Genomic DNA, 16199 nt, shown 5'->3' with positions numbered 1-16199 from the left:
ACAAACTTTGGTATTCATGTAATGGGAGCGACGTTTTCCTTTGTCAAGTATTTAAGTAGTGTTTAGTTGTCATATTTTCTTCTTTTTGATATTTCTGTATTAGTTAGTAGGTATATTTAAGTATTTTTAACATTAAGCTTCCAAGTCAGTTAATGATAAAAAGTTTCAATCAAAATCCTTATGTACATGCATAAATTTGTCTGCTGGAATTAGACTTAAAAAAAGGGTGCGTGTACTACATGTACGCGCGTAAGAAGTTATACTTCTTTGGCATTATTAAAAATAGTTTTTGATTGCATGCAAATAATTAATAACAATTAATTAATCAAAGACTGGAAAAGGAGTCAATAAAGTTCAGTTTACATTTGAAAAATTAAATAAATAAATATTTATTATTATTCTCTTACATTAAGTGTAACATAAATTCTATTATTATTCGAATGTTGTTTTTAAATTATGTCCAATGCCATAGCATCTTCCGTGGGCAACTTCATTCTGTTAATTTTGTGTCACGACTCACGGTGCGCGCGCATCGTAAAATTTCACTCTCTTAAATTTTTCATAACGCGCCTAAAGAAGTATAACTTCAAAAATTAATTTTATTGTATAAAGGTATTTTATAATACATAGCCTGTAAGTAAATAATTAAATAGCTGAAGACCTATCTAATGAAGGCAATGCGTAATTTTGTTACAAAATCGAAAACGTTTAATTTGTATAAACCAAATCTAGTTCAGAATATATTATAAATTCCGCATTAAAATGTAAATAACCTGAGACAGAATGCTAAGCAGTTTTGGAACGTGAGAAAATGTAAATTAAAATATTTGTTGATGCAAAAAGAAAATACATAATTTTTAAAGGGATGAAAGCATCTTGGGGGTCCAGTTTGAGTTTCACCGTAACTTATTAATATTTGAATGCTTGCGGAATATGGAAAAAGAAATATGTAACGCTAACGTACCTACCGTTGAAGTTTTCCTATGCTATTTTGTACTTAACAAAAAACTGTAATATATTTTCAAATAATAAAAAAACAGCATTGGGAGCATTCAAGTATGACGTCACGCAATTTTTGGAGATTATTGACCTCCCCCCCCATGTAACGCGCCGTAACGTTTTTCTGTACCCAAGTATAGTAAAACGTTTCGTGACCACCTAGTGACTCTTTATACCTAAAAGTTACCATTATGTGGTGTAAAGTACTGGAAAGTCGAAAATAATATTAACAATAACGCGTAATTGAATCCCCGCTTCGTAACGTTTTACAAAAAGACCCCCCCCCCCCCAAATTCGTTACGTAATACTTGAACGCTCCCTTACACATTAGTAAGCGTTTTCCTGTGTGGTGGCGAGCTCGTCGACATTTTGCCATACTTATGATTACTTACTTGAAGTAATTGGAAGCATTAATAAAATCCAAAAATGTTTGAAGTAATTTTTTAAAAACTTTAATTAATGAACTGATTTTTAAGTTCTTTCCTCAATCAAAGCTACATTATCAGCTAGATTAATCAGACTGGTGTTCTAGTCTAGATGCCCTTGGAGACATCCTATGCAGGCTATGAATTATTACTAATTTATAATAATCACATAGCAACATTGAAAATGTTGCCAAAATGGGATACATAATTTTGAGAAATTTCAAATTCAAATTTAGAACAATTTTTTTTGCAGTTCATTCATTCATTGAGAAACAGGGTACAATCGAATAAATGGGGCTTAAAACGCGGGGCAGCTAGTAATAAAAATGATTTTCTACTGTAATTTAAGGCTTCAAAATTAATAGGGTGGAGCACCAATTTTCTATGACAAATGATGGTCAAAGAATTTTTATGACCACTTTAAACAATTTGAGCGTAGGCTTCGATGGCTATAAATAAAATCGATTCAAATTAAATTTGTTACCGTTTCCTGCATGCGTTAGATTTTAATTATTTCAAAGTTTACCAGTTTGTCTGGGTAAATTAGATCATAGTTTCCTTTGTCTTAATGGTATCTTAACAATTAAGAAGTATTATTTATTTCCATATCAGATTCTACATCTTAAGTTCATTGTATTTATTATATATATGTAGTGTAAATAGTATAACCTTCTCCCTAAAAAAAAAACTCCTTCAGAATAAAATTATTATTTTTTTGCTAAAGTTATTTTTAAATACAGTGTAACCTCTTTACACGACGTTATTCTTTATAACGAAAAACTCTCTATAACGTAAAAAATTAGTTAAATTTATTTTATTTAACCCAATACCCATACATTAATTCTTCCCTCCCTATAACTAATAAAAATGATCGGTCCCTTGAAATTCGTTATAAACAGTTTACACTGTATGTTACCATAGTTTGACAGAAAAGGAAGATTGAGTTAGAAAGACGTTTTGAATTTTATAAATAATTCACACAAAAATACATCTGAAATCTCTGATACGAAATTCTCCAAAAGCTCTAAAAATATCTAAGCAAATTCAAACTGCATAACAAAAATCATTCTGTACTTGATCAACTTACGTAGATTAAAATGTATTTATTAAAATTAATATACAAATACTTAACAACAAACACTTAAAAAAACCCAAGTTCTTCTATATAAAAAGCGCAGAATAACACCAACACGTTACAAATCGATACTGCATAAAATAATATGACATTTGATTCTCTATCGACATATCTTGTACGTGATTGTACAAACACGTAAACTTTGTACACTCGCGAATTCAATTGATAGCTTTGGGAATTTCCAGTACTGACACATAACGTGAATACTAACTACTTTTCTTGGGAACTGTACAACGTGTTTTCAACGTATGTAGGTACTCCTCAAATATAGATCTATCAGATACTTCGATAATAATAATAATATAAATAAATTTCGTCGAACATTTTGAGATGAAAAGAACTTGACTTTGTAGTAGGAGCAAGTGGTAATTGCATACAAATACAATACCATTGGCTAACAGCGGTGATTCGAACGCACAACCTCTTAGACAATAGTAGCTTTATAAGAAAAATTGTCTAAATTTGATGAAAAGAACCGACTGATCACGGCGGGAGAAAATTTTTGCAATATTATTAATGGAAATCATTTGTAATCTCTCTAAGTATAACTTTGCTTAAAGTTATAAAAATATAATGAATCAATGGCGCCGCCAGCTTTTTAGGTCTGTGTCTCCGAATCTGTTTCTTGATCAAGCCGGTTTCTTCACGATGTTTCTCTTCACCCTTCGAGCGAATGTTAAATGCGCACAAAGAAAGAAACATTGGTGCACAGCCGGGGCTCGAACCTACGACCTCAGGGATGAGATTCACACGCTGAAGCCACTAGGCCGACACTGCTATTCAACTTGTAGTTAATGTAACAAAATGGTTTATTTTTTTTAATCTAAGCCGTTAATTATAGTAAAATTATGTCATGAACTTAAATAATCTTAAGGAACATCATCACGACATATGCACGCAATATATATGCGCTTAATCAGTAGGGATTACAGAATTTACGTTCACAATATTATGTAGGCATAATAACATATGATAGGAAATCTCTGATTCTCTAAAAGCAGTGTTGTTTGATGTCCTGTAATTGGTCATGGAGCAGATGTATTGTGTTTGTTGTATTGAAAATTTTCAAGGCAATTAGGAAATTAAATTTTCCCGTTTGTACGAAATAATAATCATTACCATACGTAAGATGCAGTGTATCACTAAATACGGTATTTAAAAAAAACTATATGTATATTTTATAAAGATCTAATTATCACAACAGTAATTTATAGCTAATCTATTTTAATTAAATAAATAAATCTGTTGAATATTATTTAAAAAAAATTATGGCCCAATATCTGATGGAATCGGACTGAGTTTTTACTGATAGGAAATATTATGATGGGTTTTTGGGGTATTTTAAGCTTGTTATAGACCATTGCTACAAATTCATAACGTATTTCAGATGAGTGATTCAATGCTGTGTAAACTATACAAGAGAAAACAGAAGATGCGGGATTTAAACCAGAACATATAATTATCTTCTGCGCAATTGCAGTATAAATAATTTAGTTACATTGTAGTGGCTTCGCACAAAGTAAACATTATTCAGTACAATTTACAGTAATCTATGATGAGAATGACAAAAAGGTTTCTTAATTTAAACAAATCTAACAATTATGAATTTAGAATTTGACTGATTTTGACGTATCACGTACACCGACTGTGTTATTTATATGTATAATACTAGGCTTCGCACGAGGAGAACATTAATTTTTTAATAATCTCTTGTAGATATTAATGTTGTGTACAGTATTGTTTAATACTGTGGAACATTTTTTTTTTGTACCATCAATAGTTTTTGCAGAGCATACAATGAAAGATATTTTATAGGCATTTCTTACACATTGGGTAATATTATTGCAGTTTTAGTAGGGGTCCTTATTTTAGCCTATATTAATCAGTGATAATGTAGCATTCGAATGGTGAAAGAATTTTTTCGTTACAAAAAACGTTACAAACATACTTCCATACAAATCTTTCCTCTTTGAAATATTAGTATAGATTTATAAAAAGTATCAATGATGATACTTCTTTAAAACAATGGTTAAACTTGCTTTTCATTGTTGTGGTCATGCGTTCGGCTGTACCTATGGATTTTTATTACGATGTGCGCAATAAGAACGCGTATTGGGAAGAAAAGCATCATGGGGAGACCGGAATGTCTTAGACAACAAATTTGACTAGGCTGAGACTAAGTGACTGTCAGAGGATGATCACCTACTAGATAGACAGATATTTTGCACCGAGGTGTGCAATTGTAAGCTGTGTTCAATTGTAATAACCAGTTTAGAAGAACTAATTCAAAAGCGAAGAGCAATTAAGAAGGCAAAGATGTGTTTTAATTTTTGCATATGCCTTTAATGTAAGGTGAGAATAGAAATGTCATAAGTACAGTTCACAAATAACAAAAGACTGTAATTATTATACGTGAGAATTTTTTAAAGAATTCCAACGAGTAATGATAATTTTATTACCCTTTGTTTTTTAACAAGAATTATTCGCGTAAATTACACATAACTGTAACAAAAGAATATAGCGTTTCAAATAACATTTAATTTTAATATGGGATTTTTAAATTGTATCTTTTAAGTATTTTACTTATAAAACGCTTTTAGCAGTTGCTAATAATAACATTGTATTGTCTTTCTTGGACATAACTTTTAGACATAGAAAAACACTTTTTTAACGGATTTGAAGTTATGTTTTATTCAAGGTAAACAATCCGCGAAAATAGAGGACACCGTGAGCCATTTCTGCCAAAACCCTCCATCTTTTAGTCGATACCAACTCCGGGGGAAAAATAGAGATAATACAACTTTTTCTACAGCTGTGATACTTTTTGACATTCAACACCTTTTGACTTTAGTCACCGTGACCACGCACGCTGTAAAGCACACGAAACGTCGGGTAAATTTAAAATTATTTAAAATAATTGTAAATTTATAATAAAACATAACTTCAAATCCGTTAAAAAAGTGTTTTTTTAATAATATTGTGTTAAAATTTACATTTTAATTTTGAATTTACTAATAAGAAAGTAATACAAAAATTGACTTGAATTTTTTTCTCGACAACTCAAATGTCGACCTGCAAATTAAATGTCTGCTGTTCCAAATAAGCATAAAGGCAATGTAAACAAGGTAGTTATTTTTTACATATAAGCCGAAATTAGAGCAATCGAAGCCTTCTTGCTAACAACCAATGTAAGGCCTACAACGCACTAGCGGCTGGCCGCAATGCGGTGTGCCGCTGCGGCGGGCCGCGGTATATACGGTCCGCCGTAGCGGCCTGCCGTATTTCGGCTAACCGTCCCTATTGCGGTCCTATTGCGGTCTGCCGCAATCGTCACTCGTCAGTGCTTCTTGAAATATTACAAATTCAAATTTAATGACGTGGAATAAGTGATACATGTATCTTATGTTCCATAATAAACATATTTTATTTTTTTATTTTTTACTCTTTTAAAATAGGTTTACAATATTTTGTTTACATTTGTTAAATAATTATATGTGATGACGTAGGTAGGACGGCTAACCGCGCCGAGTGCGTGGAGGGGACGCGGCGCGCCGCATCATTCAACCGGTGCGGCTCGCCGGAGCTCCAGATCAACCGGAGCGGTTGACGGTTGACCGCAAGTCAGTGCGTTGTTATCGTGCGGTTTCATATAATAATCGATGTGCGGCCCGCCGCAGCGGCACACCGCATTGCGGCCAGCCGCTAGTGCGTTGTAGGTCTAAGACTATGCATTAATTTAAAATCTCGTTAGATAATTATTAATCTAAATAATTTTCATAACTGTATGAAACAAAAAACACGGTCATTTATTATTTGCATGTAAAATAGATTTGATAACAAAAAACTTATGAATTATGGTAGTTGTTAATATGGTAAGATGATTCGAAGCATACTTTAAAATGTTAATAAATGTAAAATAATGCTTAGCAGAAATACAGTTTTAGTTGATATTTATGGAATCGTTCTTACTCTTTCATTTATTATTTAGACCTTTAAACAGATGAAAAGAGAAACATTGTTTTTTTTTGAGATTTTTGTTAGAGAGATTATCTTTCAAACCCCTAAGTGATAATGGGTGTCCACCACAAAAAAAAATTGGATATTTTGTTTTATTATGTGGAATTAAAAAATACATACAACCCTTAATTTTCACCCCTTTTTTATATTATAGTAGATAGTTATTTTTATTGAACCAAAAAAATGTTTCCTAAAAATAAAATACATGGCAAAACAAGGTTTTTCGGGTCAGCTAGTATATATATATATAGATCTAACCATAATAAACACACATTATTACGTAGTATACTACTTCCGATTAAATCTTTAATATCCCCAATGTTTCTACTCGAACGAGGCACGGCAAATGTTAGTCTTATTTCCAGGAAAATTAGCCGCCTAAGCACTTAGATACTAGTTTATTGTACTTTTTCTCGCAACAATGACAAGTATGAGATGACATGTGACAACCGTCATGGACTGGTGCGTGGACGTTAACACCACGCCATTGTTCAAACATTATGTAACTATTGTAACAATAGTAATAAGAATCTCAGCGATCTTCTATTAAGTATACAGTTACATTCATTTTGTCCTTTTGTAAAACTTTCTGTAACTAATGCGACACCAAGCTCGAATCGCTGGTTCATATACAGCCTTAAATATTTGCCCCGTGAGAAACACGCTTTTTATTTACAATGCCGCACCGAGATGTTTGAATTTATTACTGTGAATGTGCAATTTTCGTACACTGGGATGAAAAGTACCGCTTTGGTTAAAATAATTGTATAACTTAATTTTTAACAATACAAATTATTTAGCCCTTCATATATGTCATGAGTTAAGCACTCAACTTCTGGGAGAGTTAGAGGCGTTTTTCATTTGTTTTATAGTCAATACGTCATCTATGTACAAGCCAATATATCTGCTTATCTGTTTGAGTTCGAAGCATTAAACATACTAACCGATATCAAAAACACCTAATTCACGAATCAGTATCAATATTAAAAAATCTAAAATGGTTCTTCATTCATAAAACACGTTTAGCTCACTCGAGTCGAGTATAAAAAGTGAATTCATTTGTTCAGTGCACCCTTTAGTCGCTTTTATTTTATTTTGTAGAAAATTGAACATATTGGATTACTGTAACATTAAAAGCAGTTAATTTGATATCGGAGCTCTTGGGAGCATAAATTTTAGCTCGACCGCCATTTATCAAACCTCTGTGGTTAATAAACAGTGTGATTTTTGTTTAAACAAAAAGAAGGATTGTATTTTAGATTTCTAATCAGGATTTTTAAAGAAGATCCCCAACACACATGAACATAGTGAACGATTCGCGGACATTATTATTTTATTGTTTTCATTAGTGACATTTTAAAAATCTTTTAAGCTAACTGTGATATTAAAATTAACTTCGGTACTGAGTTCTTTTGTTTTTTGAACATGATTCAGTCAGGCTTTACTTAAGTGTAACGCACCTGTAATATTGATTTAGCTTATTTTGACTTTCTTTGATTAATCCCGAGACTTACGAGTCAAAAACTAGACAAAATTACATCAGTAACAAATCAGTAAAAAGTGATAATCCAAAAAGGATATATTTTTAATAATTGCGAGTTAGTGTGCGTACAGCCGACTTTATGTAATGGAAATCCAACGGCGCAGCGTGAAGGAAATTACCCGCAGTAACATTTTATCGCACCAAGATACATAGTGTCTGTTATTTCAACTGTTTTTAGTGGGTAAATATTTTAGAAACAGCCTTTTCGTCTAGCCTAAACTCATTAAGCTCAAGCAATTGAAGCCGTATATGACTTATCTTGATTAAGATTACAAAGCGGACACTGTTTCTACAGATCTACAAGGTCAGATTATATGAACAAGCTAACTATTGTAATATTTAAAACGCCTTGTGTGTATGAGAAAAATATTGTGTAAAAATGAGTGATTTTAAAGTCTTACTTTTACATTTAGTGGAAAAGTTGTGTTATACAGTAGTCATAGATATACATTTTATTGTTCCACATATGAACTACGAAAGAGTATCTGGTCACCCACAACACATGGACGTCCCAAGTGTGGGGACTAGCGTCTCTGTATCACCATATAATTTTGTCATTTAGTATAGGTATATATACAGAAATAATAGAGACTTGACCTACAGATTTAAAAAGTACCTAAAAATAAAAAAGGATTTATTAGCAGCAAAGAAGGGCCGAAATATAATAAGTTAAAGTTTAAAAGATATCGCGTATAAAACATGTTTAGAAAACCTTGCCGCGACCACCAAAAACGTGTATCGTGAGAAGGCAACAACAGGTGTACCGGCCCACCGCAGTTTTGAATTTGGAACGCTAAAGATCTTCGATCTTCCTTTTCAATCTTCATACCCAATCTTAAAAGAAAGATCGCGGATGGGAATTACTGTTCCGATAAAACTTTTATAACATTTAGATGTTTTTATACAAAGGCATAAATGTACTTTTGAAATACGTTATCTGTTCGAAACGTATTTTTAAGAACCTATCTGGTCGCTAAACTTCAAAAAAGTACATTGTTTCTTACCATTTTCATCTACTTGAAGTAGGGCGAATGGAAAAAATATATGGTTGAGTAATTTATGTATCCATTTCAAAAGATCGATACATGATTTAAATAACTTCGCTCAATAAAAAAAAAACAGCCAATTTATGACACTTTGTATTCATTTTATGACGAAAATGTATATCTAAGAACATGATTTTGAAATTTACACGGTATATTTTATCGCAAGCCAAGTAATCCATTTCAGAAAAAAAATGATAAAATTACACTAATTTAATGTGTTACATAATTAATTGTTAATACGGGCCGGCGCGCCTCAGTGCTCCAGCTCTCCACTGCTCACCGCAGTCCACCCCGAGACACTGACACAGCAATTCATGCTGGGATAGGGCCTAGACAGCTGTTGTGATACTTTAGTTTTGTAGATGTTAGCTTTCAGGCTAGTTTTAAGCAATAAGAGGTACCTATATCTAGTTTTTATATAAATAATGACTTACCAGTAATTGAGCATTGCCATGCCGGTCATCCACCCATGCAACAATCAAGTCGGCGCCTCGCATATTCCTTCCAGAATTAAACCCCAAACCAACATAACCACGAGTTCTCGCCTCCAGTCTAAACGTGATACTCGAATCACTGTTCACCCATCGCAATAAAACATCGCCGTTCTCATCCAATCGTTCTGAGTGCGCCCATATTAAACTCGATTCATACGATCTCGAATCGAATGATTCCCGTCGATGCCGCGTTCTATATTCGTTCACTATCCGAGTCGTTCTCTCGTTCTTTTTCTCTGTCTGTATCCGCAATGTCTGGTTCTGATTTGCCGATAAATCATTCGGCTGGGTCTGCCTGTGTCTTGGTAGTTTAGCATCACATAAAAGTGAGACGCTTAAAATAAAAAGTGCTAGTGCATTCATTTTATCTTCAGTCTTATCTGCACATCACTTTGAAGTACCTGTAAAAAAGAAATTACTCAAGTTTACTGGTTGAAAATTTAAAAAGAAACTGAAGATTTTAAAGTGTTTAATAAAACATTATATACACCGAATATAACCTATATTTTCCTATACTTAAAGTCCCACATAACAAGCTTGTTGAAATAGTTATTGACTTGCATTTTTTACATTCCTTTAAGAACCAAATAAAAACCCAATTATTAACTCCATAAAAAATCAGGTGGCTTCAGCGTGTAACACTCGTTCCTGAGGTCGTAGGTTCGATCCCCGGTTGTGCACCAATGGTCTTTATTTCTATGTGCGCATTTAACATTCACTCGAACGGTGAAGGAAAACATCTTGAAGAAATCGGCTTGCCCTAGACCCAAAAAGTCGACGGCGTGTGTTGGGCACAGGTGGTTGATTATATCTACTTGCTTTTTAGATAGATAAATGATTATGAAACAGATACAGAAATCTAAAGGGCAGACCTGAAAAGTTTTTATTTTTTAAAGATTTATAAGTAGATACGTAGATCTACACAATCACAGTTCTTTTGTTTTCTTTTTCAGGCCAAAAAAACTATGGTAATAAATAAAGCCTTTATTTGTTTTATTTTTGTTAAACTTAATACTAATTATAATTAATTTTGTTTCTGCAAATCATATAATTCATACAACATTATTACTTACTGAAAATTACCAAATGCAATTTAAATTTTTCACATCAACTTCAAGAAATAGTCGTGATTGTATCATGACTGATTTTGTCAGAAAAACTAAGAAATATAAATATCTTCTGTACTTTTATGAACTCAGATGTTAATTTGAAATAAGAACTTTTTATTTTTAATATAAATTATTCACATTAGTGAGCGCGCAATATCTTGCTTTAATTTCGTTATTAATTAAGTGTGTAACTGTTTATGTGGGTTTTAATTCGTTTTTTTTATTTTGTATGTGCCTTCCAAGCCTCAGCTGAAACCAAAATAAAAAATCAGTCTTACAAAAGATCATATAAAAGTTTTTATCAATAAGGCTATAGATAATACAGGTATATTCCAAGTATTTATTTTAAATAATGACGATAATATTCGCTATTCGCAAGTCTGTTTCATAAAGAACCCAATATATATTCAGTGCACGGGAAATATAAGAAAGAATATGACTTTGAAGCAACCTTTGTACACATCTGTGACCGGGACCTTAGCGTGAAGAATTTATGACCAAATCACTGAATATTTGATTTTGTTACAGGTGAATATGATGTGTTGTATTTTTTTGCAAAATAGGTTATATATAGCCATCAAAACTATAGTATAGATTAGCTAAGTTATATTTAGCAAGGTACAATCTATATATATAAAAATGAAACCCGTTTTCCTTTGTCACGACATCACAAGAAAACGGCTCGACCGATTTGTCTGATTTTTTTTTTGTTGTGTTTGTAATTGTCAGGAGAAGGTTCTTATAAAAGAAAAAAAGAAAAACTTTGCGCGGAAAATTAGAAAATTCAAGAATACTTAACCACCATACAATTCGAACTTTTTGGTGTAACCTTATGGCGTTTGACATAACACAACATTGACAGAATGCGTGCTGCAAATATCGTCAGAGGATGTAAGAAAAATGAATATCGTTCAAAATAAATGCTTCGATCGGAGTTATTATATTGATAATATAATAATATGCGAGCCAGAAAAACAAACAAAGAATGTTGTATAACATAAAGCATTAGAATAATAAACACTTTGTTTCTGAAGTATTTTTAATATAATATATATAATAATTCATTATACCAATTTGAAATCAATATTCATAGTTAAGACAGGACAACGTCTGTCGGGTATACAATAAACATTTAGTCATACTGTAACTATACTTAAGGTTTTTTCATTTATTCAATCATCTGTATGGAACGTCATTGATTTTTGTGTGTAGGTGATTGATGCACTTTACAGTACGTAAGTGTTAATTGCGCTTAGAAAAATCCGAAGTTAAAACGTTCAAAACAGTGCATAAATCCGGTATTTTTACATTATTTTCCTGTTAACTAATAGTTTAAACTTTGACCCACAATTGACCCGCTTCTCCTGTTACGAAATACACCGTTAAGCTTTTTAAAAATATTAATTGAAATATCGTTCCACGAGGATTCAACGTGAAGCATATAGATAGCTTTTATAATTACACTTCGTGATTGAAAGTTTTAAATTATTCAATATTTTATAAGTTCCGTTTTTGTAAATTATTTTGCCAAACATAAAAGCTACAAGCAATTTTGTAGAATTTTTCGGTTCTGTAAAGCTGTATAAATCACTAGCTTTATAGGTCGATTATACAGACCTCGCGTCACCTTTACCACTTGGTAAGAAATCACTATAAGCAGTGTCCCATACCACAAACATTAGTGGTAACCCTAAAGTCTAAGGCCTATAAAGAATCATACGCCGACACTCAGAAAGGTCCAATAACGATATAGCGATATAACGATGTAGCCAAGTCCACATTTCAAGGATCGTCATGCTCGCTTAAATGTCATTGCTTGTGGCGGCGTCCATGCGTCGGGTTGTCTCTCTCCCTAAAATATGGCGAGGGGGCCGATGGCTGGCCATGCGTCATACTCGTGAACGGGTGCTACTTGTGGTGACTGGTCGTACTTGAATTCGTGTATGCGGTGATGTTAATTATTTCGACTATGAGTTTGCGTGTTGTTCCCACGAGAATGTAAGTTCGTGCTCCTATTTCACCATGCCTCCTGCTGATGGGGGACAAGTCTTTGTTTGTATTTATGTTATTATTATTAATTGCTTAAAATGTCATGTGGAACATGGTGTAATGGTGGCAGCTCCTTACAAACGTTGTGTAAAAAAAAAAAACAATGGCGATTAAAAAGAGTGGCGGAGAGTTTATTGCCAGTTCTTCTCTTCCGTTCTACGCCCTTGATTTGAGAACTGGCAGTAAATGTAAAATTAGAAGCATTAATATTTATTTCTTTAATGACGAATCACAAGTGTACATTGTGTTACCTACGTGAATAAATGATTTTTGAATTTGAAATTTGAATTTGATAGCGGTTGGGTTCCAAAAGAGTCAAAGACTTGACACGCTAACTAGTCACTATAGACTAGGGATGCATTCGATACCAAATTAAATAAAATACAAAATTACAAAAATCTTATCAATGTTAATTTTAATTATTAACAATTATTTATTTTATTTTAATATAATATTACTCTTAATTCTTAATTTTAATAACTAAACCTTTAATCTTATCGAGATTTGTGACTTTATCCAAACTTGATACATTTTACCTTGATTTAATTTTAATTCAATAAGCGTTATTATCGGTATCGGTATCGACGATATTTCTATAAGAGTATCGGTATCGTATCGGCAAAAAGGTGTATCGATGCATCCGTACTAAATACTAATAATTTTCACAACTGAAATAACCAGCGAAGTCTTTAGATTAAAAGGTAATTGAACTTGGGATTAATAAATATTTTTTGCCTATCATTGCATAAAAGCGTTGATGTTTTTACTCTTTAACAAAAAATCATGCCGCTAATGTCTCTGGTTTCAATCCAGTTTTTGCGTGCGTTTTAAGCGGAACGGAAGGACAAAAAACAATTGCATCTTAAGATAAGGCGATTATCCACTTATTGGACGGAAGTGTAAACCGCGGAGCTTGTTATGGTCAAAAATATAAAGGATTTTAAGCGAGCCATGACAAATTGTATTGGTTTCCTGTGCGATGGAAAGTCAACGACTTTCGGATGCTTTTATTCATTAATATCCACATTAGAAAGGACTATAAAATATATTTACATCTTACATTAAAACAGTGTTTTTTTACTACAAACGCCTTATTAAAACAATAAAGTTTTGATACAAACTCTGTTGCCAAGAGTTCGCCTAAGCATTAAACACAATCGTATGCTAGCGGGTCGGGTGACTCGCAAGACTTACCTATGAATTTCTATCAAATTTTATTAACGCTGTAACGAAGAGACTTCAAGATCGGCTCTGTATATCGAGAGCAAACAACGTGTACGGCGATGTTGAGGTATTAGCTACCGCGGCTAAAAAATGGTCTACCCAGTCAGATATTAGATAGCCTAACGCTAACCAACATAAACAGTAAATTAAAAAACTATTTTTATATACATACTAGCAGACCGGCCAAGCGTTGCTGTGGCTAAGGTTTTTGTTATATTACATAGTAGCAAACTATTCAAGGGAAACGGTAGGAGAACACCATGCTTTTTTGGTGGTTATGCCATTAAATTGTAGCTTATGTGAAACATTGGTACTTTCAACACAGCGCCATCTGTTAGAATTTTGGCTATCAAATAATAAACAAATATTTTGCAATAAAATAATATTGCGGGTATAAATTGAGATGTATCCTATCTTTTAAGTTGGATCAATCTACACACGGTGTGCAAATTTGATTGATATCGGGTTCGGTAGTTTAGGAGTCCATAGCGGACAAACAACGTGACACATAATTTATATATATTAAGATGTCGCACTCCTAAACAAGACTGCTATGGTTACATTAATACAAACCACTGATTATATTATATAATTTTGTAAAATAAAGAAATATGAGAAAAAAACATGGTTTATTAAGAACTAGTATAAAAATATATAGTAGGTACTTACGATAGCAAATACGTCTAACTTACAACTACTGAACATGATTCATGTGTAAGCAACTTGTAATAACATACTTATTTTCCATGAAATATGCATTTGTGTAAACTTTAATTTGATATTGAAGAACGCGCTCCGAACTTTCAAAAGTCATTGTTATATGCAGATTGTATGCAGCATGAATTTATAAAATCACAATTTCACGAACGAAACGCGAATATCAAAATACACCAATGTTTATAAAGCTTAATAAACGGCTATAAATCAAAACATTAACTTCATACATGATGCATATTACTATACTTTAATTTGATGAGTTGTATATCAAAACAACTAACAACTAATAGGCCAACCTACTAATTGGTAGCAACCTCTTCTAAACGCGGTAGAAACTTTAATGACAAATTTATACTAAATGTGAGATCCGAGTCTTTTTTTTTTTTTTTTTATAGAACGGGGGGCAAACGGGCAGGAGGCTCACCTGATGTTAAGTGATACCGCCGCCCATGGACACTCTCAATGCCAGAGGGCTCGCGAGTGCGTTGCCGGCCTTTTAAGAATAGGTACGCTCTTTTCTTGAAGGACCCTAAGTCGAATTGGTTCGGAAATACTTCAGTGGGCAGCTGGTTCCACATAGTGGTTGTGCGCGGCGTCTTATCGAAAGCTATCACTCTCGAATGTCAAATCCAATAAATTTTTGACGTATAGGAGTCAAACTTAGTGCTAAGTCTCTTTTCTGAATTTCACCCTAAAAGTAAAACTTAGTCTTGAATATAACGGGCAAGACGTGGAGTGTATAACAATAAAATTGTAATACGCTTCCAAAACCTCATATTATATTTCATTACCTATAGAGCGTTTAACGGCGAAATCTTTGTTTTTATTATTAATAAACTATAAATTTCTTAAGATATCATGTGGAAAATGGTGTAATGGTTGCAGCTCCTTACAAACATTGTGTAAAACAAAAAAACTTGCCGATTAAAAAGAGTGCCGGAGAGTTTATTGCCTGTTCTCGTCCGTTCTACGCTCTTAATTTGATAACTGGCAATAAATGTAAAATTAGAAACATTTAGCATTTAATATATATTTCTTTATTGACGTTCATAAGTGTACATTGTGTTACCTAAATGAATAAATGATTTTAATTTTGACTTAAACATATATTAAAGATGATAATATTAGTAATAAAAATTACAATTAAGCACGAACTACAAATAAAATTTAACTTCAAATCCCGTTACGGAGCGGATATTAATATTTCTCATAATTACAAAAACGAACCGACTGCAATGCAAAAACGTTTCCGTGATTCCGAGCTCTGTTTAATATAACGGCGAGCATATTTCTTTGTAAAGATGCTTGTGAACTTGATAGTGAATTTAGCTTACGATTGCGATTTGCAATTGTATAGAGTGAATTGTGCATGTTATAGACAGATAGAATAATTTCAAATGTTCTATGAAAGTGTGTGAGTAAGGGCAGAATGGAAAGATGT

The 16199-nt window shown here is 32.7% G+C and overlaps 1 protein-coding gene across 2 annotated transcripts in view; it reads right to left on the bottom strand.

Annotated features, from left to right (window-relative positions):
* Positions 1–16199, bottom strand: part of LOC125060922 (MOXD1 homolog 1-like) — an 80703-nt gene that overhangs the window by 27528 nt on the left and 36976 nt on the right. For both annotated transcript variants that reach the window (XM_047666036.1, XM_047666037.1), the window contains exon 2: positions 9600–10060. In XM_047666036.1, coding sequence (XP_047521992.1) covers positions 9600–10022 — 423 coding nt within the window. In that variant the 5' untranslated portion in view covers positions 10023–10060. The remainder of the gene's footprint in view (positions 1–9599; positions 10061–16199) is intronic.

This window comes from Pieris napi, chromosome 22 (genome assembly GCF_905475465.1).
Source record: "Pieris napi chromosome 22, ilPieNapi1.2, whole genome shotgun sequence".
NCBI lineage: Eukaryota > Metazoa > Arthropoda > Insecta > Lepidoptera > Pieridae > Pieris > Pieris napi.
This window is presented reverse-complemented; position numbering and strand designations above follow the sequence as displayed.